The following is a 27,135-nucleotide window of genomic DNA, read 5'->3' on the forward strand; positions in this document are numbered from 1 at the left end:
TGATTTATTTTTCAATACAAAAACATAAACAATAGTTCTTATTATACAGCTAGCCCATACAATCAAAATGAATACAAACAATAACTTGTTAAGTCAAAAGGAAAGTGCAGTACACATAGTTAAACTTTAAATGCGATTTACTCAAAACCAGGTTTTGGTGATGTTTCCCCTTTACCTCCGGACGCCTCATATTTCAGAAGAACACGACAAACATAATTTTATGAAGTGGTTTTGTGGTTCACCAAAAAATGCACTCACTACAGTTTAAAAAAAATAAATTTTATATGCTCAGCCATTCAGACAACCAAATATGGAACAAATGGCATTTCGTATTTTAAGGAAAGGGTGGCAAGTTGGCATGAGCCCTGGCGTCGTCCTGTGAGGGCTTCACAGGCACGTCAGCTGCCCCGTCTTCCTGAGGAAGGCGCAGGTTAGGTGGATGACAGCTTCCTGTCGTGAGGGGTGGACTCCTGCCGCCACCAGCAGCGTAGGCAGCTCGAAGGTGGGCACGTCCAGGGCGCGGAGTTGGTGTCGGAGCAGCACTCGCTGGGAGTGGTGGTGGGGGCAGTGCAGCAGGAGGTGCTCAATGGTGTCCTCAAAGGTCCTGCACCAGGGGCGGTGAGGGTCGGGGACCAGGCGCAGGTGGTGGAGGTGAGTGCTGAGGCATGTGTGGCCCAGGCGGAGGCGCGTCAAGGCCACATCTAGGACGCGGGACGTTTTCCTCACCCACGGCTCTGGGGAGGAGTTGGTGCGGTACTGGCCCATGGAGGTGATGTGGAGGGTGTTGACGAGTGTTGTCCCAGGAGGCGCGGCAGGTACTGGAGATGAGGCGTTTGGCCATTGAGAGTGGCAGGGGGAGTGGCATTGTGTTTACCTCCGCAAGGGCCATCTTGGCGGCAGCAGTGGCGGCTATGACATTGCCTCTTATGCCTGAGTGTGAGGGCACCCACTGTCTGCGCCCCAGACTTGGCCCGGAGGAGGAAGGAAACTGGTGTAGGACGGAGGGGTGGGAGGTGTAGGGGCCTGGTTCCCCTGGGGCTCTGCTGGTGACGAGGATGTCTTCTGCTGCTTGCACTGACGGGACTCCTCCTCATCCTCGGTGGGGTACTGTTCCGTCATCTCGACGGCCTCGAGGGTCTCGTCCTCGGGTAGGATGGTTCCCGGGGGCGGCCCACCGAACTGGCTGGCCATGGCGGTAGCTGTGGCTCCACGACAGAGCTGAAGACACTAACAGCTGGTAGCTGGTTCAGGAAAAAAGTTCCGCACGTCCGAACGGTGTGGCTGTCAGCACAGAACTCGAGCAAGAGGTTGATGTTACATTGTTTTTTGTTGATTTTTCGTCCATAATTTCAATTTCTTTTAGTTTGATTTAGTCCATCTTTTCATGCTGTCAAGCTGGAGGCGAGGAAATGTAGAATTTCTCCTTCAGACTCTCCTGTCAGCTTATTGGTTTCTTGACATTGCTCGACAGCCGTCGAGTGTCATGTTTATATGCTTTTTTCATCAACTGTCGATATGCCACGGAAGTCTAAATCTGAAGCACTCTAGAAGACACTTGAGAAGTTAGCACAGGGGAGAGAGGCAAGGAAGAGGAAAAGGGAGGAAGAGAAGGCAGCCAGAGTGCCACATGAGCCAGCCAGCCAGCCACCCACTCAGTCAGCCAGCCACCATGTAGCAGTAAATCACCCCTGGCTAGACGAATTGAGCAGTTACATCAGGACTGCAGTGAAAAAACATCTGTTGTAAGTACATACAATTGCATTATTGATATATATGGACTGCAGATGTTTGTGGCTGTCAGTGAAGCATGCCCAGCTTGATTATCCAGACTGAAGCTGACTCTCACACTTGGTTGCATGTAAAGTGCAAAGTATGCCACTATGAAGTGTTATCCTCCTCCAAAGACAGAGATGGCAAATTTTGTGAAAATAATGTCAAACTTGTTGCTAATTCTTTGTAAACAGGTGGCGGATATGATAGAGACTCCTGGAGACCAACCACCATCAACACCAAGCTCATGACAAGGAGTGTATACTATGACATTCAGAGCTGTGTTTTAGATAAATGTTTTACCCTTGAAAATTATTATAGAGACTATGCTTGCCTTTATAGCCAAGGCACTCCACAGACCATCGGAGCAGGTAAAGAAAGTGTCTGCAGCTCACTATGCTACAGGAAGCATCTAAAAACTGGCTAGGAACTTAGGCGGAGTGTGGGGAAGCGGCCTACCTCTGGTAAAACAAAAAACCCACATGAAACTTATGTTCCAATGATCCCCAGGGTAAGGTAAAATATTACCGCTAAAGGCCAGAAACATATCAATCTCATACTTTTAAGATAGTTCAGCTACAACAACCATTTTATCAGGGTTAGATGACCACATGACAAAGATGACACCTACCAAATTTCATCCATATAAGTCTAATACTTTATGAGATATGGGGTAATATATAATTTTTTTTTTTCAGTGCTAATTTCTCAGGAATCTACTTTTGGGGGTTTTAAAAATTAATCACAAATTTATTTCTTTACCAAAATGCACAATTTCAGCTTATTCCCTAACTTTTCCCTATTCTGAAATATAAGATAAATAATAATTTCAAGTATTTTACTTTTAATTTATAAAAAAAAGTGTACCCCTTTTTAATAAATATGTAAAAAATTGAAAAAACAAGCAAAAAAATCAAATTTTGTGTCGAGAACATTATTAAAGATACAGTCGTCCCTCAAATAGTACGGTTTCCAATAGTACGGTTTCGGTTTTATACGGATTATCATGAATGAATTTTTTTTATGATCTTTAAATTTCCCGCTCGTCGCACCAAGTAGCCATGGTGTGAGTGGCAACACTTTTCTACCAAAACACCTGCTGAAAGCATCCCAAAGCATTTGAGAAAGTGTGCACCTTGCAGAAAAATTCAGATTTAGGAGAAGTTACATGTCGGGATGAGTTACTTTGTGGTAGGGAGAGCATACCACGTGAATGAGAGCAGTGTTCGCTGTATCTATCATAGTGTAAAAGAAATTCTTGCCGCAGGAACTGCGAGTGCTCCAAGAGTGGAGATAAAGCCCGTCCTTTTCTGTTTGTTCATAAATTAACCTATTATAAACACATAAATAGGCATTTTCTTACCTTAAACAAAAAAATTGGTGGGCAAGAGTGGGCACTCCTATGGAATCCAGGCTCAATTTCTACTTGGCGGACAAAGTTGCCAGTTATGCATTTTCTGCTGTAGTGTTACCAAGCTGGACAAGTGAGCCATCCTGGCAGCGCTGCCTTCCACATTGTCAGCGAGCGAACCATGTCATACACTCACACTCTCTTACTCTCAACCACAATTTCTATTATTGCTCTCTAAATCATACTTTAAATAAGATACGAAACGATAATTGTGGAGATTGACTCCGCGCCTCCCAAATACGACATTACGCCTCCATATTATATAGTTAAAGGACGCATATTTAAACTACTCCAAGCGAACTTTAAATAACCTGACCTCTAACAGGGGGCTTCGCCCCCTTCGACCCCCCCAGCGTGGTAACACTGCATTGTGACTGCAGCAGGAAATGCATAACTGGCAACTTGGACCTGTGGGTAACAGCTGAGCCAGGCGGGACCCGGATTCCGTAGTGTTTCTAGGGGGGGGCAGTAATTTTATACGGATCTTCGAATGGTACGGGGGTCCTGGGTCCCTAACCCCCGTACTATTTGAGGGACAACTGTAGATTGAATTTTAAAGCTAAGTGGAACTGCCTTTTGTTCCATACTGAGAAGTAGATAACTTATACGTTATTATGTGGTTCAACGGAGTGAGACTTACCTCAATCTCAATGAGTCTTGTCCAAGCATAGCCACTGGCTCATCGTGTCTGGGTCCTCACTGTTGCATTCTCATAGCATTTAACGGTAGCAAGCTGTAACACACTCTCCATTTGTCTCTGGGCTAACCACTCACAAACCAACAAATGCTTTCTTGTCATATTTTTTCTTTTTCTTCAGCAAACACCACAAAGCAAACTCTGCAATGTCTGGATCCATTGTTTGTTTTGCTTTTCAGCTGATATATCCCAGAATGCAACAGTCCTCTGTGTGACCAAATTTGATGATAAATTCGAGACAGAAAATTGTCGGGAAATAATTTCGGTGGAAAATTCCCAAGAAACTAGCTTGTGTGACAGTGCCTTTAAGGGGGAAATTCGACCGCTTGGCACTGATATCGGTTTTTGGGTCCTCCTACCTTTATTTTCTCACCTAGGTGAATAATATTTTTACACAATGTGTATTAATATGCAGTGCTTCTATACCAGTAATATGGTAAAGAAAGCTGCCGTAGTTTTTGTGCAGTGCGTTATGTTTGGCGATGACGAAAGACATTCAATATCACGTAATAACTTCAAAACTATGAATAGTATGGCAATTTCCTTTTGATCACAGATAATATACACAATAAAGTACCTACGGTACTATTTTCGTACACCTAGCTGAAGTTACAACAAATTTATTACACTGCAAAATGTTACCTTTTTATTTCATCAAAAATTCGAGTTTTATAAATTTGTCATAAATTTATTTGAGGAAATTAATGCGTGATAATAGTACGTTTACTAAACACGAGGGTGGTGATCATTTTGATACTTGAATTTATAAAATTGGTCAATTACTGACAGAGTTATTAAACATTATGTGTGCCAAAAACAAGTTTTGAGAAAAATGCATTTTTGTGTGAACATCTTCAATACCCCATAACAATCACTCCAACATGCACCAAATCCAAATATTTACTTATATAACTCTTCGGCCATTCCTGGAAGGTTGGTAGTGGTTGTTTAGGTAGTTCAGGCCATGTTTACATCACGTTTATGTCACCTGTATAGCCCCTACGGAAGGTGAGTTCTCCCTTGCCTGGTAGACCTCTAAAGAAACCAAGGCTCCTGGTCCCGTGTTATAATCATATTAGGCTATATAACATTTTTGATATATTATATATATCTAAAATGAAAATAACATATTCACTGGGTCTCAGTGGAGCCCACCCCACCTCATTGTTGCCAGGACAGTTTGTTTAGAAATTATCAGGCTGGTAATCAGGGCCAGGTGTTGTCTTGCTTTTCTTCTTTGACTTCTTTACTGCTTTCCGTGGCGTATATGCTGTGAACTCTTTGACACCCTCCTGGGAGGGTGGCTGATGCGTATCGTCACATTTCTTCCACCTTTTCAATATATTCTGGTGGCCTGCTTCACTTTTCGACTTTCTTTTTGCACTCGTACGTGGCATTGTCACTTACTATAGTCGGTACGACAAAACAAGCGCACAAAAGTCATCACCATGGAAGATAGAGAATGACGTGAAGAGAGTACATACATCCACTCCCGTCTTATTTCAAGCACTGAGCCCAAGGCCATGCGGAACGCCAACTGCTTCCACTCCTCACCAGACAGACCCAAAGTATCGTACACCGCTATCAATCAGAAAAAATCCGAAAAAAGCAGAAAAAACGAAAGAAATACAAGGAAAACAAAGCTTAGTGGATAAGAGGGCGTGTCCGCAGTGAAGGCATTTAAATGTCCAGCCATTTAAATCCGCTTTATGCGGCGTTATGCGCCTGGCAACCAGTCACCCCGGTTGGGTGAAGAGTGATGATGCCATACACAAAGTTTGAAAATTTCGACAATTTTCACCCAAATTGCCGAATTTCCCCCTTAAGCTGTTGGTTTCACACTGGGCCTTTTTCCTCCAACTGCGTTGGCGATGGGGCGACCAGCAACTCCAACTTATCCGGGTGTGCGGCACACACGGTCAAGGTAGGTTGTCCATATTCACAACATAAACAAAGCAGTCACCCTGTATCGATTAAATAGTAAACAAAGCAGCTCTGAAAGTCTACTTTACGAGTTTCTTGGTTGGCCATTTTCCACTGCTCCTTACTCCTGAGCCACTGCCCTCGTCTGTTTGTTTACATGCAACTGCGCGGTTGCTCGTACCCCAAACCATTTTACATCCATACAGACAACTGACAACTCGCTCCTGGTTGGGAGCATGGGCAACCGCGGTTGCCAATAGCCCCAGCGGTTGAAGGAAAACAGCTAGTGTGACACCGCCTCACGGAATCATGCATGACACCGACGGTAGGTAGACATGACCTATACATGTCAAAGCAGCGCAAAACTCGTGCCGATAATGCGCGAAACTTGTGATGGTAAGAATTTAGGATTGACCGCGAAACTCGGGGATCGCGAAACTCGGATAGTGCTAAACTCGGGAGGGTACTGTAGTGTGTGTTCATTGTGCTTTAACAATGTCCCCCGTATAGATGATTAGTAGGGATGATGCTGCAAACAAGAAACCAGGAACAACGGATACTATCTCGCGGCAGGAACAGGGTGTTTGCCTTGGCGGCTTGTATGCCCTCCTGGATGTGACTGACTCCCGTTCACCCTCCATTTCGGACTATACGTTTGGTTAGCTTCACGTTGGTGGTTGAACATAGTTCTGTTACCTCGAGAATAGGGAAATTGTGGCTGCTAAACCCCAGTGCGAAGCCTACACCTCTAGCATAGTTAGCAGCTGCGGGAGTCTCCGTAAGAATCATAACACATTGATTTGTGTTTTATATTATTTATTATTCCTATTTGTTAGTAAAATTACTTTAATTCTGTATAAAATAACATGTAAAATGATTGTATATAAATAATTTTTTGAGATATGGGACACATTAATTTCAATGGGAAAATTCGATTTGGTTTACGAGTGTTTTGGTGTGCGAGCAAAATTCTGGAATGAATTAAACTCGTAAACCGAGGTATGACTGTACATGACACCCACTGTCTGTGAAAAATACTTGGTGGCATGTATATATGACACCCAAAGCAAAATGGTTGAACTATCAGTATTGTCACAGACTATTTACTTACTAAGTATTGCAGCCTTCAGCTAATTTTTTTCACCTCTACACCTGAACCCTCTCTAGAATGGTCATTCCATTTCCCTGTATATAGACAAGGATATGAGGAGATTACAATATTATGGTAGACCTACCATCCTGCACGTGGATGCTTTTATCCTATCTTTTATAGATTTTTTGACAATGTCATATTAATATAATATATTCTTTACAGTGGTCCTTCAATCTGAGAGTGCAGACAACAGAGCTACCTTGGAGTTGCTGGTACAAGACATTGCTACACTGACAGTTGCCTCTGAGGTTAAAGTGTCCCCCAACAAGCCCAAAGGATCAGTGCCAACACCCATTACTGCTGATACAGTTGCCTGGATGAAGCTACAGGTCAGATAGTTTGTAGTGCAGTAATTTTAATACTTCAAAGAGCATATTTTTGTAAAAGAGAATAGATTAAAAGAAGGTTTACTGAATAGTGTGTAGATTGAATAAATGGGAATGTTATCATGAAAATATTTACAGGATGGAATTAACTCTTAAACAGCACAGAATAGTTTTATTGCACCAAAAAATAAAAAGAGGCATATGAGGGGTGGGTAAATATGACAATACAAATTACAGACAACATAGCATTTGTCAAGTGAGTGATAAAGAATAGAAAAGATGTGAAAGCTCCAAAGGAAATATTCCAAGGTTCCGATTATAGTGGAGCCCCAAGTCCAACAATATTAAGAGACTTAACAGATGTTGCTAGTTTTGAAACTGCTTGTTTGGGGGCAAACTTGTATAGTAAAAAATGAAAAACAGAATGGAATCTTTCAGAACTGGGCCTTTCTTTCTATTTCACATGCTTTAACCCGGTAGCAGCGGGGATCATGTTTCTTAGTGGTCCCTCCAAGCGAGAAAAATGAGAAAAAATCACCCCTCACACAAACCATTTCATAATATATATCAAAGCACTTGTGATCAGATTATGTATCATCTATTTTGGGGGGTTTATATCATGGTACAAATTTGGCCCGTCGCTGCTGCACGGTAAAGCCACAAATTTAGCCCGTCACTGCTGCCGGGTTAAACAACTATAACTTAATTTATATATAAATGTAACTACTAATAGGGAAAGGCAACAAACACTCAGCCCTATGGCTAACTTGAAACCAGAAATGGCTGAGAAATGGCTAAATGTGGACTGCATGAAGATAGTAAAACAGCATGAGGTGTGCGTTAGCGTGTTCCTCTCATAACCGTGCAACTGCCAGTACTTGTTTTCTCACTCAAGTATTGCTGCTGGGTATTTATAGTTACAAAATAATCCATTTGTGCCATCTGGCATCCAGCCCTGTGCTCCTACTGTCTACATGAGAGAAAACTTGGGTGATTCATGGGAATCTAAAACAAACATAAGCTGATTCGAATCAGTCTAAGTATATTTATGTAAACTAGTTTACTGATGTGCACCATGGAAAACAAATATTTGTTTGCAAGCATCCAGTCACATTATTATATGTTTTTTTTGCCTTCTCTTTTTCTCACGCTTCGAGCAATGAGTTTAGGATATGCATGACATCGGTACTGTGTTGAGAGGAAAACAACACGTTATATTTCAGCTTCAAAAATTACAGTCACAGAAAAAGCACTTTCCTGTGTGATTGTTTTTGCGTAATTGTTTTTCTCCTTTTCTGCAGCTGTCTGGGTGGAGAATGTGCATGTGTGTGTGTGTGTGTGTGTGTGAGAGAGAGAGAGAGAGAGAGGAGTGTGTTTGTGTAAAAATCAGTTCGATGGCAACCACCAGATACTCGGTGTGAGTGTTGGCTTTCAGAGTCAGAATATTTATTGAATAATATGTATTTGTTTTCCATACGGCAAAACGAAAGGCATATCACGCTGGCCGTCTGGCAACACCCGGCAATGTTTACATTTGAAGGTCGATGCCTCAGACGAAGACCCAAGATTTATGCCTGCCCCGGACCAACTTTAGCTACTTGCGCCACGTTTCAGATTAACACCCAGGATATAGGGCTTCACAGGGTCGGTTTGGGCTCTTAAGACGAGCCTGAGACGAAGTGTTAGCTTTATAAGTATGGGCCCAGGCCCCTCCACCCTTCAGGGTTATCAAGTTAAGAACATCAGGGTATTGAATGGGATTTGTAACGGAGTCGAGTGCGTGGAGGGGGAGGGCGGCTGCCAACCACAACCTACGCAGCGCTGTGAACACAGGCTTGCTTCGACCTAAAAGTTACTGCACTTCATCACATCACCATGGAAACACCACATGACGTAGAAACTTCGGGTTTGAAGCAGACTGAAGAGGAAGGATGGATTAAGCTGATGCTCACAAATTTAAAGCTACTGGCTTAGGTAGAGCTGTGAAATTGATAATGGAGAGTGACTAATTTTTGGGAGAACGTCAGAACATTACTGTTCGGGGAGAACCGATTTCACGGTACACCCCCGCCCTTTAGGGGTTAACAAAAATTTCGGGAAATTGTACATCAATCTTACTTAACCATACATATTTCTGAGCATTTTAACCCGTAGTGTACCGCCCTATGTGATATAAAAGTGGGCCTCAGTACCGCACTGGGAGCAAAAAAAAATTATTGGCTAAATCCCTTCAAAATGACACCAGTAACAAGGAAAATAGGTTCTGTAGCCGCTATATGGCGGCTTGGGCAGGATAAATCAGAAGACCCGTCTTGTTTTACTCGCTTTTAATATGCGTGTAAACCTGAGTGAGGTAAAAAAATACAACTCATCAGCACGTGTCAATCAACGCAATACAATTACTGCAGCCACATCAAATACACCAAATGTCATCTTATACTATGACACAACATCAAACTTTTAATACTCACAATTATTGAGGGGTCTAATAATAGCCTCGTCATACGCCATACGAGCCTTGCGCTCGTTCCTGTCTCTCGTCTCCTCTCCACGGGTAGGAGCCTCACGCTCCTGCCTCTCGTCTTCTCACCTAGCGTCTGTCCTCCTTGCCTGAAGCAAGCCTTGCTATGGCACTGTGACCCTTGGGTCAGGCATGACATTATTCACTGTTCTTGATTATTTGACGATTATGCTGAGTTCGGCATCTACACGCTGACTCAGGGACTCTGAGGCGCCCATCGCTGCTCCACCACACTTCCTCCTAACTCCTCACATACATTTCCTACCATTACGGTTACTATCTTATCTGTTATTAGTTACCATACAACACTTCGTAGGCGTGACTCACCATCATAGTCATTAGGTACCATCTTATATATAACATATCGTAGGTGCGACTACCACCATCATAGTCATTAGGTACCATCTTATATATAACATATCGTAGGCGCGACTACAGGTTCATTCTACTCACTGTTGCCCATAAATGCTTCGCAGCTACCCTTGTGTGTACGAAAATGGTTCCATAATTCAATACTTGGTAACTATGATAGAGTGTGTGTATTTACCTAGTTGTGACATATGGGAAAAGAGCTACGCTCACACTGTCCCGTCTCCATATCCGCTCTTGTCCAACTTTTCCTTAAAGTCATGAATGCTTCTGTTTGGGAAGCTAAACTTTTTCACATCTCGCTTACATGTGGTCGCCCTCAACTTTTTTCCATGTCCTCTCGTTTCTCTCTCGCTCCACACACACTGGTCCTCTCTGTCCAAATGCTCCACTCCACTCACCACCCTGTACACCGCTATCAGGTCTCCTCTTTCTCTTCTTCTCTCCAGGGTTGTGAGCCCCATGCTATTGAGTCTCTCCTCATAAGTCCGATCTCTAAGTTCCAGTGTAGTGCGGCGACTATGCCTGATGAATGAGCCTCCCATAACCCACTTAGCCAGTAGGAAAATAGAAAAAGAGAAAATAAACTCCTGGGGCATGACACCGGTACCATCTTAGTTGCCACTCTCTGCACTCTTTCCAGCTTTCTTATGTTCTCCTTTTCGTGAGGAGACCAGACCACTGCTGCATGCTCCAACCTTGGCCTATCATTGTAACTATTATTTTTTCATCATCTCGTCCAAATACACAAATGCCGTCCTTATGTTCCGCAGCAAATTCATAGTTTGTCTCGTTATCCTTTTTTTTTTTTTACGTCGTTGCCTGTTGCACCAGTAGGCATTTTCCTGGTGGGGCCTGATGGTCGGCCCAGCCTGTTCTGGCGCAGGCGAGTGTTTATAGTGGCGCCATCTTGCATTGGCTCATGCTGCCCCCCGGAACTCGTTCTTGATTCGCTTGGACGGCTTCCTCTAGAGTCCGGGTTGATGGGTGGTCTTCAGGACAGCATGTGGGTAGTTTTAAGCCACTCGGCGGTGACTGAAAAATCCGAGTGGTAGCGTGGGGATTCGAAACCGCGTCGTCCATCACGCGGTGAATGTGGGCCCAGTACGTTACCAGTTCGGCCACCGCCTGCCCATAAATGTTGATGTGTTTGTCTGGTGACATGTTCTCTGAGACAGTCACTCCCAAATCTTTTTCTTCCACTCCTCTGCATATTATCTCACTTCCCATCTTATGATCATATTCACATCTTCTTCCACTCCTACCAAACTCTATTTTTTTACATTTCCCAAGGTTGAACTTCATCTGCCATGCACCACTCCACTCCCATATTTTATCCAGGTCCCTCTGCAGTGCCTCACAGTCCTTCACATCATTCACTCGTCTCAATAGCTTTGCATCATCTGCAAACAAACTCACATAGGTGGTCACTCCGTCCACCATATCATTTATATAAACAGCAAACATTATTGGCGCCAACACCGAACCTTGTGGGACTTGTATGTGTGTATTTACCTAGTTGCCTAGTTGTTGTGACTAGGCAACTAGGTAAATACATGGTAAATACTAGGTAAATGTGTGTGTGTGTGTGTGTGACTGGCTCAAGGTCACTACTCGGCTGACCTCACTATGATTATCAGACATTTTCACTTTGTTTCGGACTTGATTTCACTGGGTTTCCCTTTGTTCCCAGTGGGTAGGCGTCACCCCTGGGGGCATATTGGCCTGGGAGAGGCTAGGCTGATTCACAAGTTGACACTCTGTACCCATATGAGTGTCTAAATGTGCACAGGACCATCCTTTCAATTGTGATTAATTACGGTAATTTGCAAACGCGTCTGACACGTCAACAGTATATACACTAAACCCTCAGTTATCTGGGTGCACCGTATCCGACCTCACCTGTATCCGGGAGTTTTAAAAAATATTTGATTTTTTCCCCCAAAAATTTTTTTTTAAATTGTCGCATGCCGCCAAAAGTCGTTCAAATTGCCCGCGCGATGCCTCTAAGCTCTACCCGGGAACCGTACCACACCCACAATAAGGCGCGCCCCAGCTTGCACATAGTAATGATATTGACGTCTTGGTGCGAAGGTTCGCAGGAAAGCTGTGTGCTTCACAGTACAACTGGCACATAAACGTTCTTTCCGAATGCTGCAGACCATATCGAAGTGACGAGTCAGTGCAGTGCAGGTTTAAATGGTGGGAGTGTCAAAGGACTGTTTAAATGAAACAGACAGTGTGAACCCTAGCTTAAGCCTCGATGACTGCATAAATCCAGACTGGACTAGGTGAGTAGGACTCCGACCCCGTGGAGAAGGCGTGCGGGTCCGCTAGCACTCCTGTGGGAGTGAGGGCGGAATAAGAAATGCAGATAAATTCCACCCTCGGTCCGACATGTGAAAGAAGAATTTTACCATGCTTACGGTAAGGCGAGTAAAGGGGCCCGCAGGGGTTCGGGAGTCCCGTGGGCCTGCTCAATCTGGAGGTGCGGGCTGGCCATAAATCGTGGTTACATCTTGTGGCTGGCCTCCCCGTTGTCCCGCTGGATGCACTGTGCAGGGGATACCCGCCCCCCCTGGCTCACAAGGGCAACACAGTGTAACTAAACAGCCACAGATCACCGCACAAGTGGATGCACCAGGTTGTCATTGACTCCTTGGTTATCCTCCCCACTCACACTCAAGAGTGGGGCAGCCTGGCGTACTTGCCTGGCATCTGCGGGCCTTCGGGCTCATTGCCGGGCTTAAAAGGGTACGTAGCATCCTGGGGTGCCTGCCCAGGCATCCGTATAGAAGCCTGCTTTAAGCACTTGATGCCCGTTACCGGCCCGGACCGCTTCGGGTATCGCTCTGGTATGCCTTCTGGTTGACCCGGGTGGTAAAGCCCGCTGTGCTCATAGCCATGAGGTTGCTAACGCAGCTACGCAGCGATAAAGCCGCGGGCGCGCATCTAAGAACAGCACAGAGCATCGGCCTTCCAGTTTTGTAAAACTGGACCCGTAAAAAGTTTCTTGTGGCAGTGCTGGGTCTGCTAGAAAGCCTATGTGATAAACACAATGGTGCAGACTTGGGTGGTTAAGCTGCCACAAATACCTGGGCTTTTCTGGGTTGGGTCCAGGCCCTGCTGCTGTGATTGGCCAGGCAGGGGAACATTAGCTGCTGCCTGTGAACATGGGGCTAGGCACCCCAGCAATGGGTTAGCAGCTGAGGCTGTCGCGCCTAATTGCCGAATCCCAAGTAACAGATCCCCCCAGGGTGCAGCAGGACTGCAATAAGCCAGGGAGAGATTGCCATGAGTGCTAACCATGACGACGCTGCTCGAACCCTTTTCTCAGCGCCCGGAGCACGTCAATCGCGTGCATTTCACTCCCTGGTGCAAACTGACTGCTACAAAGCCATGGGGCGTACCACATTATAAGTATGGACAGCACCTATGCAGTACTCTGTCGTTGCCTTTATGGCAGGCCATGCTTGAAAGATGGGTTTTTGGGTCTGTAGACTTAACCTACACCATATCTGGGTTTTTTCCATATCCGGGTGCCCCCGTGGCTCTACTAACCCGGATACCAGAGGGTTTACTGTAATTGCAAATCGCTTTTAACGTGTGAGACGCGTCAACGGTACTCTATGGGTTAAGCACTGAATATTTTTTTCGAAAATTGTTGTCTTACATTTAGGGTGCGCAGTATATGCTGGAGCGCGTTATACGCCACAAAATACGTTATATATAGTAATGGTTGGAAATACCAAATTTTTCAGCTTGTATAACAAACTTGGTTTGTTATATGTGAAAATTTTTTGGTTATAACATCACCCCTTCCCCCTATAGATTTGTTAAAGTGAGAGTTTACTGTATATCAGCTGTTATTGAAATAAAATGAGTGGTCCCTCACTCAGTCACTAATTATAGCTTTCATGTACAGTGTAACCTCGGTTCACAAACTTAATTTGTTCTGCCGTCCTCCACCCGAAATGTTCGTAAACTGAAGCTATTTTCCCCAAAGGAGTCAATGTAAAATGGATTAATCTGTTCCTGGTTTCCAGATTTTTTTTTTTTTTTCTGTCTAAGGTGCCAGTAGGCTTTCTCGATAGGGCCTGATAGAGCTCATACTTGATTTCCCTTGAACAGTTCCTGTAGAGTCTGTGTTGATAGGTGGTCTTCAGGACAGCATGTGGGTAGTCTTAGGCCTCTCGTTGGTGACTGAAAAATCCCAGGTGGTAATGGCAGATCTGTACCTGTGTCATCCAGAACGCGGTGGAACGTGGGACTGGTGTGGCGTCAAGTCTCGTCCGCTTTGTTAACACACACACAGGGTTGGATAAATTTCAGCACAGCACCGTGTCTATTGTCGACTGCTTGTCATACAAGGGGTGCAGGTTATTTCATTTATCACATTTAATGACATACAAGTGTTGCAGGTTTTGGTTATCACATTTACTGACATTGTCCCACCCAAGTTTTTATATATATATATATATATATATAGAGAGAGAGAGAGAGAGAGAGAGAGAGAGAGAGAGAGAGAGAGAGAGAGAGAGAGAGAGAGAGAGAGAAATTTGAATTTGAAAAATGCACCCCTTGTATGCAGGTAAATGTGATAAATGAGATAACCTACACCCTCTGTATGTCGGTAAATGTGATAAATGAGACAACCTGCACCTCTTGTATGACAAGCAGTCAACAATAGACACGGTACCGTGCCTAAATTCATCCACCCCTGTGTGTATGTAAACAAAGCAGACTGATTAAATCAAGGGGGTGAGACTCGATGGCAAAATCAGCATGCTAACCACTCAGCCACTGCCTTCCCGTGTTTTCTTTATTGCTAATTGCTTTATTGGGCAGGCGGTGGCTGAGTGGTTAGCGTGCGGGCACCACATTCACCGTGCCATGGACGACGTGGGTTTGAATCCGCCCGCTACCACCTGGGATTTTTCAGTCACCGCCAAGTGGCCTAAGACTACCCACATGCTGTCCTGAAGACCACCCATTAACCCAGACTCTAGAAGAAACTGTCCAAGTGAATCAAGAATGAGTTCGGGGGGCACCATGAGCCAAGCATAAATGGCGCTGCTATAAAAGTTGCCCGCACCATGACGGGCTTAGGCCGACCACCAGGCCCCTGAAGAAAGCCTACTGGCGCTACAGGCAAAGACGTTAAAAAAAAAGAAAAAAGAAAAAAAAAAAAACACGGCTAAAAAATATCTAAACATTGTAGGTTTCTGGCTGTCTTTTCTGGCTTGTGGCTAAAAGCAATATTTTCTGGCTAGATTCAGCTAAATTTGTTTCAATCTAGCCAGAAAACAGCTAATCTGGCAACACTGCTCCCGCATCGCACCGATACTCCTGGCTTGTCGCCCCACGATGTTGCCAACTTGTGTGTTCATAGCTCTAGACACCGTTCGTCACCCGAGACGTTTTTTCTTTAGAAAATTTGTTCATGATGAGAGGCGTTCATGAACCGAGGTTCCACTGTATTTTGTAATTCAGTGTGTTATGCTGTATCTACTTATCTCTGGATAACACAAAAAATACTTGTAAATTCAAAGGATTATGCAGTAGTAGGTTAATTTCCTAATTCCAGTTAGGATATGGAGTTAATAATTTAGGTACAATAGGTTTCCATCCCTTTGTAAGTTAGGTTAGGTTAGGCAAGAGGTGTTGGTTAGCTTCACTATTTCAGAAAAAAGACCAAATATAATATGTATTTACACCTGACAGCTTAGGTTAGGCTGAGGGGGTAAAGTGCCTCTGAATCATTTCTCCCCTCACATAACAAGCATGTAATCACTGCAGTGCTGATGTGCCTGTGGGCCAGGTTGTGGTCAGGGTAAATTTTTTCCTATTTGTTTCCTTTTTTACCCATTATTTTGTTCTACTCTTTACCCTATGATTTTATGGTGATGATAGTGATGGTTTTATTATATCTTACAGGGTCTGGTTAACATCAGCAATTGTCAAGAGAAAATACAGCAGAAAATAAAGAGTGCTGAGGAAAAGCTCAAAATTCTCCAGACTGAAGTGGCCAAACCAAATTATGACAAGGTAGGTAATAATTGTGGGAGTCACAAGTGTTTAACATTAATTTTTTGTCAGTTTTCACAAAAAAGACAAAAGTGGCACAAGAAATTGAGATTGTCAAGAATTATGTGTTGGGATTTCAAGTGTAGGGAAATATATACAAAAGAACCAACCACATGTAGACTTAAAAAAAGTCAAAGGAATGAATTTACCTTCTAGGCTCCCCAGATGCTACATCACTACCAAGCTCAGGATCTGGACAGAACTAAATGTTTACTTAGCTGTAATTTAAAGATCTGAGGAAGTATTGTCATGCCCCGGGAGTTTATTTTCTCTTTGTTTATTATCCAACACGACCTCTGCGTGTATCGAAACACACGAGAAATTAATCAAGACTACGAGAGGGTATTCGCCGGCTGCCTGGGATTGAACCCGCGACCAGCGTGACGGGAGAGCCACTCCTTACCGAGCTGGCCAAAGAGGAACCCCACTGGCTAAGTGGGTTATGGAAAGCTCGTTCATCCTGATATAGTTGCCGCACTTCACGACTTTCCCCTCTATGTAGATTAATTTCTGTGTGTTGAGACCTTTAGACTGTGACCCATTTTGGTGCACTATTTCACAATGTCCCCATAGAGACACCTCCAACACTTCCCATTTTCTATTACCCTCGGAGCATGGGCCATCCTACCTGTTACCCCATCAGGGAAACTCAACACGACTGCAGGAGAGGATGCCCACCGCTATGCCATCACTGTCATGCCCTGGGAGTTTATTTTCTCTTTTTCTATTATCCAACACAACCTCTGCATGTATCGAAACACACGAGAAATTAATCAAGACCAGGAGAGGGTATTCGCCGGCTGCCTGGGATTGAACCCGCAACCAACGTGACGGGAGAGCCACTCCTTACTGAGTTGGCCAAAGAGGTACCCCACTGGCTAAGTGGGTTATGGGAGGCTCGTTCATCAGGTATAGTTGCCGCACTACAGTATTGTTGAGGTAATCCTTGTCTGAAGCAGGTAACATATGGCAAGAACAGCTGGGCAACCCCAAGTTGGGTTTGGCATGGACCTGGTATATCTTGGGTGCACTGGACCTTAGTTTAATTAAAATTAATTCTCACAAATGAGAGTCTGAGGTGACTGGCAGAGGAGAAGGCAGAAGAGTCATCTATATAAGTCAAAGGGTGATTTTTTTTTTTTTTTTTTTTTTTGAGACACAGAGAAGGCACAAAAAAGTAAAAAAAAGTAAAAAAAAAAAAAAAAACTCTGCCTGCTCCTAAAAAGAATCCAAAGAGATTAGACTATTTTCAGTTTCAGTTGTGATAGTTCTTAATCACTTGAATTAATTTTATCCAAAGGAGTGTGTTTCTTGGGCAATTTTTTAGCATGCCTATCATTCATCAGGTAAAACTATTTTGCCAAGGTGCTTAAGTAGTAGTGAATGTCCAAGGGCATCCAAGAGCAGAGCTTGCATGTTTACAGAGGAGTCATCCAATAAGTCAAGAGGTGGTTATTAACTATTGTTAGTTTCAGTTTTTGATAGTTCTTAATTCCTCTTAGTCAATTTTGTCCAATGAAAGTATTCATTAGACATTTTTTTTACTATGCTTCATTAGTTTACTGAAGTCATTATGCCAAGGTGCTCGAAGGGTAGTGAATGTGCAAGAGCAGAACTTCTATATTTACAGCGGAGTCATCCATATAAGTCAAGGGGCAATTATTATTATTATTTTTTTTTTTCAATTTCAGTTGTAGTTAATTTTGTAGGGGAGATCGGTGATGATTCAGCCACTTTTTAGAAAAATATTTTTGGAAAAAAAAGTTTTAAGAATCATCATCATCATCATTTCACCGAGTTGAACCAAATGCGACAGGGAGGGGGCGGCGGGAAGTTCAAATGCAGTTAACGTGTTAATAAGTCTCTCTCTCTCTCTCTCTCTCTCTCTCTCTCTCTCTCTCTCTCTCTCTCTCTCTCTCTCTCCCCCCCCCCAGTGAGACACAATTGACTCCTTTAAAAACAAGCTCGACCATCACTTCCTTGAACTTAATATTAACTAGAGTAGAAAAGCAACATTTTGGAGCCATCTGATTAATGTAGAATCACTTAGGTTTAAGGACAGACCACCTAGTTTGGACCATGGGGTCTGTGTGGTCTGATTTTCTATGTAATTCTCTCTCTCTCTCTCTCTCTCTCTCTCTCTCTCTCTCTCTCTCTCTCTCTCTCTCTCTCTCTCTCTCTCTCTCTCTCCTCTATTTAAAAAAAAAATCATTTAACAAAAGTTTTAGAGTTTTTCAAGTGCTTTCTGATGGTATATTCGGAATTTCGATTATTTCCACACTTCGCCTAGAAATCAAGGAAAATCAAAAAAATTACTTTTTCGTCTGACAAAAAAAATAACAAAAGTTGTAGATATGAGCAAGCCAAACACAGAAATGCATAGTAAGTTGAAAAAAAAAAAAAAACTACAGGAGGTCTAGAAATCGGAGGTTGGAGCGAATTTCTGGCGGTCACGTGTACACGCGCCCGGCATCCTTGGCCACAAGGCAGACGACAGGAGAGGAAGTTTACAGAAGACACAGGTCATGTCAGATGTGGTGGTGGGGATGAGGGGAAGGGAGGGGGGCAAAGCACATACCAGGGAGAAGGGTCACTGGAAAATTCTAGGCAGCCCGCCCCTCAGCCACTCCTAGTTTACCCACCGGCCACGTGACTCAAGGGCTCACCTAACATCACTGCTAGTGTTTAATGTGTTTTTTCTCTTCCTAACAACACGATGTGGACGAGTGCCGGTGGAAGTGGATGGCTGGGGAGAAGGTGGGGTCTCACTTCCACCCTCCATCATGTACGGGTGTGTGTGTGATTGTGTGGCTAGGCGTATGTTTGTATGTCTACCGTGTGGGGATTGCCAGAGTGTTTATCTGAGTAGGGAAGCGGGCAAGGACACTGAGAAAGCGAGGGAAATTTAAAGAAAATGGGCCGTCCACAGGCGGGACGAGCGTCCTGCAACAGTAAACCACCGTTTGGCCGCAGGCAGGACGGGCGTCCCTAAGGGGATAAAGAAGCTGGAAAGAGTGCAGAGAGTGGCAACAGATGGTACTGGAACTTCGAGATCGGACTTATGAGGAGAGACTCAATAGCATGGGGCTCACAACCCTGGAGAGAAGAAGAGAAAGAGAAGATCTGATAGCGGTGTACAGGGTGGTGAGCGGAGTGGAGCATTTGGACAGAGAGGACCAGTGTGTGTGGAGCGAGAGAGAAACAAGAGGACATGGAAAGAAATTGATGATGACCACATGTAGGAGAGATGTGAAAAAGTTTAGCTTTGTAAACACAAGCATTGAGCTATGGAATAGACTGAAGGAGGAGATGGTTTGTGCAAGAAACATTCATGAGTTTAAGGAAAAGTTGGATGAGAGTGGATATGGAGACGGGAAAGTGCGAGCGTAGCTCTTTTCCTGTATTTCACAACTAGGTAAATACACACACACACACACAAAGAACCTGCAATATTATTGTTTTCCAAGTCTGACTTGATGATATCACAGGTCCTTTGCTATACTGCTTACACTTGCAGAATAATCATTTATATATTGAAAGTTTTTATCTTTAACATGATATAAATAATTTCAGTATGCCCAAATATATATAATTTCATTATCCCCAAATATATACAAATTGTGTTATATGGACAGGTTTTTAATATTATTTTATATGGCTATAGCAATCAGTGCCAAATTTTCCCTGCAACTTGGCTTTTAGAAATAGCTTAGTCACCCCTCTGTGTAAGGAAGTATAGAGAAAACTAAAATTCTGGTGGTAATAGATGTCACATTGCCATGCTGTGAACAAGCCAATGAACATGTTATCTCTGGTTGAAGGTTGTAGTTGAGGCCTATTTTTAGATGCTGTTACATTGTCACACATTGCTCTTCTGTTTACAGGTGCCTGAGGATGTGCGCACGCGCAACAACCAAAAGAAGTTGGAACTTGAGGCAGAGCTGGAGCAAAATCATGACGCTCTCATGAAGCTGGAGGCAATGGAAACTGATTAAAGGCAGTCCATTAGTAGAGTGATTGTAGGATGGTTTTAATCATGATGAGTCCTGATCTATAAGATGAAGATGCTCTATTTAGGCAGTTGTTAACAAAGGATAAGGCTGTGTAGTAACTTAAGGGGACTGTAGGGGGTCCAGAGGTTTGGTCCTATGGCTATGATTTTCTTTCTGTATGTATTAAGGATCATATCTAGGTTTAGTGAAATTTAATTAATTACATTTTGATATAAGATTAAAAAAAAATGAACTGGTTCAAAGCCTGTAATTTGAGTCAATTGAATTGAAATTAATACCCTAGAAAGCTGTTTGAAATCTCAGCAAATAGTACCGATGAAAAACTTGAGTACTGTTTCTGATAAAAATAAAAAAAAATAAAATCATGTCAGATTTCACCATGTAATAATTTTTAAGTTTTCAAATATTTGAAAATTTCCTCATTGCAAAAAATTGACCTTTTATCAGTCTTTAAAATGACACATCACGGAATGTAATTGCGTTTATGATTTAGGAGGACTAGGATTTGAAAGCAAAAAATCAACTTTGAGATGACAGCTGTCACTGTGTTGTGCCACATGTATCATTTTGATTGACATGAAGCTTGCACATGCAGTTGCCTGTGTCTTCTACTCACTAGAGAATTGTGCGAGGCATCTGATCCCCTCTTCAAAAAGGTACTATTTACATGAGGGCAAGGGTACCAGGGGGCACCACCTCCCTCATTGTTGCCACATTTCATGATAGTCTTTCCAAACAAAAAATGAGCTGCTAAAATTCTCCAGCTTTGTTTTACTTATCACATATCTCTGTTTTTTTCCTCTTGATCCTCTTGGGGTATGTATGCCGACTTCTTTCAGCCATCAGTAACAGAGTCATAAAAGGTGGAGTCATGATCAAGGCTACACTGCACTGACTGAATGATGCCTAGTGTTAAAATATGAAACAAAGTAATTTTTATACTAATTTTACAAATATACCAGAATCCATAGCATACCACATGATCTACAGCATGCACCAGGTGCGGACACATTGTAGCAGGGGATTTAAACTTTTCTATAACTATGCTATTTTTTTAATATCACCTCATTACATGAAACTTTTAACACTTAACAAAAGTCTGTTTCAAAAGTATTTGTAAAAAATCACCCTCCTCTGCTCCTCTTAACTTGGCATGAATGCCACAAGATACATAACATTACTGTGTGTGTGGTGGGGGGGTGGGGGTGTCTTTTTCAGGACTTAAGAACATATGCCTTTAAACAGTATAAAGACTTTATTAACAGGAAAATGGTAATGGATGTTGGTTCCTAGTGAACTGAATGAGTGTTTTTATTCTAAAAATATGATTTTACCTGTAATTGACATAAAATAAAGTGTAATTTGTAAACTATGGGTAATTTTAACATTGTTTATGATGAAATTGCAGCTAATGAGGGGCTTTCAGATTGTGGGACACTAAGCCTTTTTATTCTTTGCCTGAATTTAATTGTGAGAAAGAGAGTTGAATTGTTTGTTTTATATGAAATCTTCATTCATAAAGTTATAAGGATAATTTCAATTATAATGATAATGTTCATCAAATTATGATAATGTTAATAAATAATATGGTAGTTCTCATCATGTTACTCCATTTTTGAGGGCCAAATAGTCTTTGGCAAAAGCAATTCAGAGATATTGTAAGAGATGGATTAGAAAACATATTAGTCTGAAAAGGACAACCTGTCCTGTGAAATAGTCACCACTGCTCTTCAGACCCTAATGGTAATCATGCTAATAGTTATGATAATAAAAATACTTTACTCTTTCATTCATCACAGTGCTCCTTTTTCTGCAAAGACAGGTTAGGAAATCCAAAAAAAGTCCTTGTGACCATTTTGGATTTTGCTCTGGGCAATAAAACATTTCGTACATGATTTAATTACTTTGCCATCCCATCTTGTCACGCCATATGCACATATACAGGAGTGCCTCCTGTTGTCCTTAAAAACTGTGCCTCCGTGCTGTCACCCTGCCTGGTCAAACTCTTTTGCCTCTGCCTGTCAACATCTACCTTTCCTTCCTGCTGGAAGTATGCCTTCATACAGCCTGTGCCTAAGAAGGGTGACCGCTCCAATCCCTCAAACTACCGTCCTATAGCTTTACTTTCTTGTCTATCTAAAGCTTTTGAATCAATCCTTAACCGGAAGATTCAAAAGCGCCTTTCCACTTCTGACCTTCTATCTGATTGCCAGTATGGGTTCCGCAAGGGGTGTTCTACTGGTGATCTTGCCTTCCTAACCGACTCGTGGTCATCCTCTCTTAGCCGTTTCGGTGAAACCTTTGCTATTGCACTGGACATATCAAAAGCTTTTGATAGGGTCTGGCACAAATCTTTGCTTTCCAAACTACCCTCCTACGGTTTCTATCCTTCTCTCTGTACCTATATCTCCAGTTTCCTTTCTGACCATTCTATTTCTGCTGTGGTAGACGGTCATTGTTCTTCCCCTAAACCTATTAACAGTGGTGTCCCACAGGGTTCTGTCCTATCTCCCACTCTCTTTCTGTTGTTCATTGATGATGATCTTTCCAAAACGAACTGTCCTATCCATTCTATGCTGATGACTCCACTCTGCATTACTCAACTTTTTTTTAATAGAAGACCCACCCTACAGGAACTTAACGATTCAAGGCTGGAGGCAACAAAATGCTTAGCTTCTGACCTTTCCGATTGGGGCAAGAGGAACCTGGTGTCCTTCAACGCCTCAAAAACACAGTTTCTCCACCTATCCATTCGACACAATCTTACACTCAGCTATCACCTTCCTCAACATTAAACATCCTTGGTCTATCCTTAACTCAAAATCTCAACTGGAAACTTCATATCTCATCTCTTACTAAATCAGCTTCCTCAAGGCTGGGCGTTCTGTACCGTCTCTGCCAGTTCTTCTCCCCCACACAGTTGCTATCCATTTACAGGGTCCTTGTCCACCCTCATATGGAGTATGCATCTCATGTGTGGAGGGGGTCCACTCACACAGCTCTCCTTGACAGAGTGGAGTCAAAGGCTCTTCGTCTCATCAGCTCTCCTCCTCATACTGATAGTCTTCTACCTCTCAAATTCCGCCACCATGTTGCCTCTCTTTCTATCTTCTATCGATATTTTCATGCTGACTGCTCTTCTGAACTTGCTAACTGCATGCCTCCCCTCCTCCCGTGGCCCCACTGCACACGACTTTCTACTCATTCTCATCCCTATACTGTCCAAACCCTTTATGCATGAGTCAACCAGCATCTTCACTCTTTCATCCCTCACACTGGTAAACTCTGGAACAATCTTCCTTCATCTGTATTTCCTCCTGCCTACGACTTGAACTCTTTCAAGAGGAGGGTGTCAGGACATCTCTCCTCCTGAAATTGACCTCTTTTTGGGAGCAGTGAGTAGTGGGCTTTTTTTTTCTTATTTTCTTTGAGCCCTTGAACTGTCTCCTTAGATGTAAAAAATATATATATATATATATATATATATATATATATATATATATATATATATATATATATATATATATATATATATATATGAATGGCAGAAGTGTGAGCATGGAAGTAAAGAGGGATTTGAGAAATACAATAATAGTACCAACCCTCACATATGCAAGTGAAACGTGGGCCTGGAATGAAAGTCAGAGGTCTAGATTGCAGCCAGTGGAAATTAGTTATTTGAGGAGTGCTTGTGGTGTGAGTAGAATGGATGGAATGAGTAATGAAAGTGTGTACGAGCGTTTTGGAATGTGTCACGGGGGTGAAGGGAAGAAGTGTGAAGTGGTGGAAGAAGTGAAGCGACAGACCTTAAAGTGGTTTGGCCACATGGAGCGAATGGAGGAGAGTAAGATGACCAGAAGGGTGTATGTGAGTGAGATAGAGGGAGGGAATGCTAGAGGACGACCTCCAGTGAAATGGAGGGATAGGGTTCAAGAGTACGTTGGGGTGAGGGGGGAAAGATCTTTGAGAAACTTTGAGCAGGCAAGGAGGGAGTGTCTGGATAGAGAAAGTTGGAAGCTCTTCTGCCGTGGCCATCCCCTGGTGGGAGCTCCTAGGAGCAGGCCTTGATGAAATGATGATGATGCCACACCAGTTGTACTGCATAGCCAAGGAGTTCGTCACAGCATACCTAAGAATGCACCTCACACTGTGTCTTAGGAGGTCAGCACCCCCTTTTACACAAGAACGTGCAATCTGAAATGGTAAAGAAAAATGTTATACCTAATCTAACACACAATCATTCACAAATAGCCATCACTCCTATACTCACCATAAACTAGTTTAAAGTAGTAATATGTACACTCAGATAATATCCTACTCTTTTCAGAAACAAGAAAAACTGCTTGATCAGCTCCATAGTCACCTCTCAAAATCCTTCCTTCCCATGCAAGGATAATTATAATTTCTGCAACACTGTCATAAATATCAGTTTCATATACACTAATCTCGCTGCTTTCTGAGCTATTAAAAAGCGGAGAGGAATAACGATCTGTCCAGTCTGATCTTGGGCTTTCTCAAAACCTACATTAGAGGTTCTTGCAGCTTAACATAATGCTCATTACTCAACACTTTGCTTTCTGAACTGTGAGTACATGACTCAGATAACTGTTGGTTAGTGTCATACAAGTCAACAACTTGGTTTACTGAGGAATTTTGAAGGAAATCTACATGTGCTGACATAGGAAATTTCAGTCACATAAGAACATAAGAACATAGGGAAACTGCAAGAGGCCGAGTGGCCTACACAGGACAGCTCCAGAATCCCCCCCACTACTCACAATGGGTGAGGTGCAGTTTCAGGGGTTACAGGTAGAGGCTTGATCCTCGTTTACCTTCGGTACGGGCGTACGCTCCAGTACCCTGTCTCCTTACTGCACCCACACCTCGCTCTCACCTGTCATCCTTGTTCATGTAGTTATCCAGTCTACTCTTAAAACAAGCTATCGTCCCTGCACTAACTATGTGATTGCTGAGTCTATTCCATTCCCCCACCACCCTATTACTAAACCAATGCTTGCCTATATCTCTCCTAAATCTATACTTTTCTAATTTATTTCTAATTAATGTTCTATCCTGCTGACTAATTCTCAGTACTTTACTTATATCGCCTTTGTTGTAACCCTTGACCCATTTGAATACTTCTATCAGATCTCCCCGTAAGTTTAGATGTTTCAGCCTATTTTGATATGGGAGGTCATCCTCCTCTGAACTGATTCTAGCAAGTTGATGTCCATTCTTTAGTGTGGGCACCAAAACTGGACAGCATAATCTAAGTGTGGCCTAACTAACGCTTAATAGAGTCTGAGGATGACCTCTGCACTACTGTTGGTTACCGTCCTGTTAATAAAGCTCATAGCTGAGCGTCATCGCGATAAGTTATCGCGATACTTTATCGCTGATAACAAAATCGGGTTATCGGCAATCCGCTACTTTTTAAAATATATATATCGGTATCTTCGTTACTTTTGTAACTAAACTAGCGATAATCGCTACTTTTTTTTCGCCTCTCAGAAAAAAAAGTTGTCTACTGCGCATGCGTGGCCCGGTGTTGTATGAAAAAACTTCGGGGTATGAAATATCTTCGATGAAGAGATTTCATACTTAGATCATCAACATTAAAACACTAGGTTGTTTTTTTATGTTACTCAAAAATCAATATATCAAAGAGAAAAATCATTTAACTTTGCCCAAAAAGCGATTATTCACTGCCTCAAATTTGATCATATTCGTTTGTGAGCATGCCATGGTATTGAAGGCACCTGGTGTTGTGTTATTTGGTGTCCCATCGTCAAAAGCTGACGCTTTTGTTTACAGACACTGGTCTCTCGTGAACTGCGTATGCTCAGACCAGTAAGCGTAGACCTGTACTGCAGTCTCACAAAGTTTTTTATCACATTAAGAGTTGCTGGAAAGCTGAATCAGACATACAGTACCACCATCCTCGCTTTTTCTAGAACGACACTCTGTGCATATAAATACAACTCGTACAGAATGTCGGTCTAGAAACAGCGAGGATGGTGGTAGTGGTACTGTATGTCTGATTCAGCCTTCCAGCAACTCTTACTTACGGTTAAAAAGCTTTGTGAGACTGTACAGGTCTACGCTTGCTGGTCTGAGCATGCCCAGTTCACGAGAGACCAGTGTTTGTAAACAAAAGCGCCAGCTTTTGACGTTGGGGACTCCAAATAACACAAAACCGGTTCAGGCGTTTCTAATATTACCGTCCATATGTACGTGTAAACGTGTGGTTTTCAGGTTTTGTAAGTTTTCTAAAATACAGATAATGAAAATTTTAATTCATCTATGTTTTTCCATCTGAAATGTCAATACAGTATCGTTTTCGCCTATCGGACTTATCGCTAGCTAGTATCGGCATTGTGGATATATATCGGGTATCGGTTATCGGTTATCGCCTATATTTGTATTTCCAGTTAACGAATATCGGTTATCACCGATAAGGATTTTCATTATCAGTTATCGGTTATCGGGAATAAGGTTTTCTGTTATCGTGCCCAGCTATGATAAAAGCCTAATACCCTGTTAGCCCTATTCCTTGCACTAATACATTGCTTCCTTAGTTTTAGGTTAGAGTTCACTAACACTCCCAAATCCAGGGTTGGCGGTTTAAACCAATAAAAAAAAACCGGTTTAAACCAACTAATAAAACCATTGTTTTTCTATTGTGTGTATCTATGTTAGTTTCATCAGTATTGTGGTTTTAACTATACGTAAGATTTTAATTATGTACAGCAGGGTTGGCGGTTTAAACCAGGGGTGTCAAACTCAAAACCCTTGGAGGGCCAATTCATACTCTGAAGTGCCGTCATGGGGGCCAACAAGGGTAGAAAATACATTGACAAGATTG

At 42.7% G+C, this 27,135-nt stretch overlaps 1 protein-coding gene across 2 annotated transcripts in view; it reads left to right on the forward strand.

The window, feature by feature from the left end:
* Positions 1-22,165, forward strand: part of LOC126981597 (valine--tRNA ligase-like) — an 81,955-nt gene extending 59,790 nt beyond the window's left edge. For both annotated transcript variants that reach the window (XM_050833039.1, XM_050833040.1), the window contains 3 exons: positions 7,117-7,283; positions 16,108-16,218; positions 20,142-22,165. In XM_050833039.1, coding sequence (XP_050688996.1) covers positions 7,117-7,283; positions 16,108-16,218; positions 20,142-20,252 — 389 coding nt within the window. In that variant the 3' untranslated portion in view covers positions 20,253-22,165. The remainder of the gene's footprint in view (positions 1-7,116; positions 7,284-16,107; positions 16,219-20,141) is intronic.
* The last annotated feature ends 4,970 nt before the right edge of the window (positions 22,166-27,135 follow it).

This window comes from Eriocheir sinensis, chromosome 48 (genome assembly GCF_024679095.1).
Source record: "Eriocheir sinensis breed Jianghai 21 chromosome 48, ASM2467909v1, whole genome shotgun sequence".
NCBI lineage: Eukaryota > Metazoa > Arthropoda > Malacostraca > Decapoda > Varunidae > Eriocheir > Eriocheir sinensis.